This window comes from Carettochelys insculpta, chromosome 32 (assembly GCF_033958435.1).
Source record: "Carettochelys insculpta isolate YL-2023 chromosome 32, ASM3395843v1, whole genome shotgun sequence".
Taxonomy (NCBI): Eukaryota; Metazoa; Chordata; order Testudines; family Carettochelyidae; genus Carettochelys; species Carettochelys insculpta.
Window position 1 is genome coordinate 8,726,708 of NC_134168.1, and position 4,471 is coordinate 8,731,178.

Here is a 4,471-nt window from a genome sequence, read left to right on the forward strand (position 1 = left end):
TTTTCTCCATGTTTGTGTGTTTTATTTTCCACCTGTGTCTCTTATTTCATATGCATTTTGAAACAAAAAGTTGTCTCTTTTGTCTCTGTGTGTGTGTGTGTTCTCCTGGATTTCCCATTTTTCTCTTTTTCATTCTTGTTGGTGTATGTTAAAGTATCATTACCACTAAAAGTGAGGACTAACTTGGTGTGGGTTTATCATGTGTCCATGTAAGAAGTCCTCAGGACTTAAGATATATGAAGAGAAGTGTTTGGGAAAAGAAATGAAAGGGTATCAGATTGATTGGCTCCAATGGCTTTGCTTAAAAAGCAAGAATCTGTTACATCCCTTTCTATTGATCCATGTTTTATTGCTCATAACACCTGTAGAACTAAATCCTTTCTTTCACTTGCAGTTTGTGTTGTTATCTCATTCTATATATTTCTTCCTTTTTCCTTCAGCTTTTTTCACTTTTCTTACAGCACATTCTTCCTCCTGGATAAAAATGGCTCTCCTATTTCACTCACGTCATTTTGTAAATTCACCTGAAGCTGGTGCAGTTTACCCGGGTGCTATCAAGAACAGGTAGCAGCCCACGGTTTTCTGGACTTCTTTCATCTCTCAGCTACATCTATCAAACGGTGCCATTTTTTTCTTTGAATCTGCTGTTCTAGAGGACAGGTGGCTCAAACTTCACAGCAACCACCAATTCTTTGGGGTTTCAGTTTCTGTCTCATGGATTACATCGACAGTGCATAAGGGCAGTGGAATTCCCTGCTCTGGTAAAGCAACACACGCTGGTTTGATCGAGCTATCACGCTAAAAGCAGCAATGTAGTCTCATCAACGCAGACTGTCTGAATTTCATCTGAGATCCTAGCTACATGGACAGGTGGCTATTCCCAGCCACTGCCACTACCTTTGTGTTCTCACTGCTAGTTTCATCTGACTGTCTTCATCAAATTAGTGTACATATGTCTGCCCTAGTGGGGAAGTAGCAATCCCAGCTCCAGGGCAGATGTACCTGTGGTTAACCTCTAAGTATCTCTCATTTTTAACTTATTGATTTTCTCATGTCTCCTGGATTTGTTGATACAATACTGATATAATAAATACACATCAAAATCCTAGCCAAAATTTTATTTACTGTTCAAAAGAGCTTTAGGGAGTTAGGTCATTCATTAGAGTTCTGTGAGCTGTGCTCAGCTAGAGTATAAGCTCACACATTGAATTATACGAGTCGCCAGTGGAGAGATGCAGGGGTATGAGATTACCTCTGTCTATCAATTCACCTATCCATGTAACACAGCACAATCTGATCTGTTTTCCTTTTCTTGATACATAGGATGGAGAAAGCGGAAGGAAGAAACCAAACGCTCATCATGGAATTCATCCTCTTAGGCTTCGGGAATGGCCCAGAACCACAGCCCCTTCTTTTCTTGCTTTTTCTAATGATCTACTTTGTGACCATGACTGGGAACAGCCTCATTGTTGGGCTAGTTGCAGCTGATCAGCACCTTCACACCCCCATGTACTACTTACTGGGGAACTTTTCCTTCCTGGATATCTGTTACTGCTCCACCTACCTGCCCAGGCTTTTGGCCAGTCTCCGGACTGGGGACCGAGCCATCTCTATTAAGGGCTGTATTGTACAATTATATTTCTTTGGTATCCTCATAACTGCAGAATCTCTGCTGCTCTCGGCAATGTCCTATGATCGGTATTTAGCAATATGCCACCCACTCCGTTACGCTGCTCTGATGAATGGCCGGGTTTGCTGCCAGCTTGTGGCAGGGTGCTGGTTATGCAGCTTTCTGCTCTGCAGCGTAGTCAATATTTCCTTGTTCCAGTTAACGTTCTGTGATTCCAAAGAAATTGACCATTTTTTCTGTGATTTTACACCCCTGATAAAACTGTCCTGCGGTGATACCCAGACTCTGGAATTGGTGACATTTGTTAGTGCAGCCACCGGCACATTTGTGTCTTCTCTTCTGACCCTGACATCCTACGTTTGTATCATCACCACCATCCTGAGAATCCCATCCACCACTGGCAGGAAAAAGGCATTTTCCACCTGCTCCTCTCACCTCATTGTCCTTTTAGTTTATTATGGGACCGTGATTACTGTCTATGTTGTTCCAACAGCCAACACGCCCAAGGTCCTACACAAAATCTTCTCTGTCTTCTACACCGTCCTGACTCCCATGCTCAACCCTGTCATCTACTGCCTGAGAAACAAGGATGTCAAAGAGTCTCTGAGAAAAGCTCTTCTGAAACTCATTGCTTTCAGTAACAGTCTTAGAAGTTTCAAGGATTCATTATAGCACAATGACGGGCAACTTGCTGCTCCTCATGGTTGAATGTTGGACCCGAGAGCCGTTTTGTTTACCATTGCTCACACAAAGGGTCGCCGTATTCCTTTGTTTATGTCAGTGTAGATTTCCCCCCATTGTTATTACTACAGTCACACACGTGCAAAGCAAAGACATGTGAGTTGAGGTGTGCGGTGATTGAACTCAACATTGACTGTGAAAGTCATCCTCTGCATCCGGCCGAGCACTGCCGGGGTTCATTCCGAACATCCCAACAATTCTAAGCACGCAAGCACAGGGAGCAGAACAGCCCTGCCCCAGGAGACTACACGAGGGTGTGTCTGCACAGCAGCCTGGTTTCGAAATGAGCTCTTGTGGAAGAGCTATTGTGGAACAGCTTTTTCCGAAATCGAGCTGCCTGCACACAAAATGCATTTCCAACTCGCACGTAGCTATTTCGAAATACAGCAACGACACACGTACGCTGGGTCCATGCTCCGGAGTTCTGTGGAGAGAAGAGGCCTTCTGCCGACAGAGCTGGGGAGCGTCCACGCTGCAGACGCACTCTGTCGAGGATCTGCCCGCAGAACGCGGCCGTTTTCCTGGCCGACTTCTGTGGTGACTATTCGAGGCAGAGCGTCTCTGTCCACAGACACCGACAGCACAAAAATAGCGTGAACGCTCAGGGAGCCCTCCCTCAACAGAGAGGATGCTGGTTCACCAGGCAGCCCTGTTTGCAGAGCTTCTTGTGAGCTGTTCTGTCGAGAGAGGACAGTCTGTCTACAGAGGGCGTTGACGGGGGAGCCTCCAGTAGGTGTGGACATGATCTGGAGACAGAGGTTCTGTTGGAAAATATCTGTCCACAGTGACTTCTGTCAACAGAACGCTGCAGTGCAGACCCAGCTTCACAGCCTGTTTTGAAATACAGCCATAGGATACCTGATAGCTTATTTCCAAACAGGCTCCTTTCCCTGTCTTAACAGCACCTCTATCGCTGTTTCCAAAAAGGCGCTATTCCTCATGGGGTGAGGTTTGCCAATTTCGAAATAAGCTGACCGCTATTTTGAAATTTCAACATCGCAGTTGCTTTGGGCAGTTGCAAGGATAGTTATTCTGAAATCACAGCCGGTGCTTTGAAATAACTTCTCTGTGTAGACCTACCCTTCCAGTCAGGGTTACATGTCTCAGTGTTCAGCCATATGAGATTTCCTGTCTGTTCACGTATCTTTGTGGGGGCCAAACAACATGAAATTATCTATATACTAGATAATTATATACTAGATAACTAGATACTGCTCAGCTCCATAACTGCAGTGATTTTTTCTTTAAAATTAAAAGGACATGATCTCATACATGATCTAGTTACATGGCTGTACAGGGCAGGGGTGAGTGGTGTACAGGAGTCAAGGTGATCTTTGGGGATCTCAGAGCAGGGGGTTGTTGGGGGCCTCTGGAGTGGGGCTGAGAGTGTAGGAGTGAGGGCAGGACCTGGGATGCTTGAGGAGCTCAGGGCAGGGTGGGAGGGTGGGGGAATGAGGGCATGGGGTGAGCGGCCCAGACCGCGGGTTGGGTATATGCTGGGGAACGCGTTAGGGGATGGAGGTTCAGGGGAGGGGATTGAGTATGCTGTAGGGCATAAGGAAGGAATGAGGGAAGAATCAGGGCAGGGGGCTTAGCATGGGGGTTGGGAGATCTAAGGGGGCATTGAAGGTGGCTCACTGCCAGCCCCAGTATCTCCTTGAGGGGATGGGGATTATACCCCCCACCTTCACGGACGAAACTGGCCAATAGCTGAGTTATACTCACGCAGTCCAGACCCCCTAGCATTCGCTGAAGCCAGTGTTGGCTCAAGTAGTGCGGGTAGTGGTGAAACTAGGGATATGGTTATTTTACACTCACTACAGCCGCAGACTTACTTTCTCGTCCCTGTGCTGGAATGGTTAAATAATTTCACGGCATGCGACTGTTTCACAATAATACAGGTTTGGCAGGTGCTTTTATGGCTTTTGGCACTTGAAAAAACATCTGTTCTGATTACAGCGATCAGAGGTAGATCACAGTCCCAGAGCAACAAGGTGTAAGACTGGAATGCATTACCCACACAAGTGGTGGAGTCGTCTTCCCTGGAGGTTTTTAAGTCCCGGTTAGACAAAGCCCTGGCTGGGATGATTTAGCTGGGGT

The 4,471-nt window shown here is 46.4% G+C and overlaps 1 protein-coding gene across 1 annotated transcript; it reads left to right on the forward strand.

Annotated features, from left to right (window-relative positions):
- Positions 1-1,324: 1,324 nt before the first annotated feature.
- LOC142004913 (olfactory receptor 5V1-like) lies at positions 1,325-2,302 on the forward strand. Its single transcript, XM_074982594.1, has one exon. The coding sequence runs from the start codon at positions 1,325-1,327 to the stop codon at positions 2,300-2,302; it is 978 nt and encodes a 325-aa protein (XP_074838695.1).
- The last annotated feature ends 2,169 nt before the right edge of the window (positions 2,303-4,471 follow it).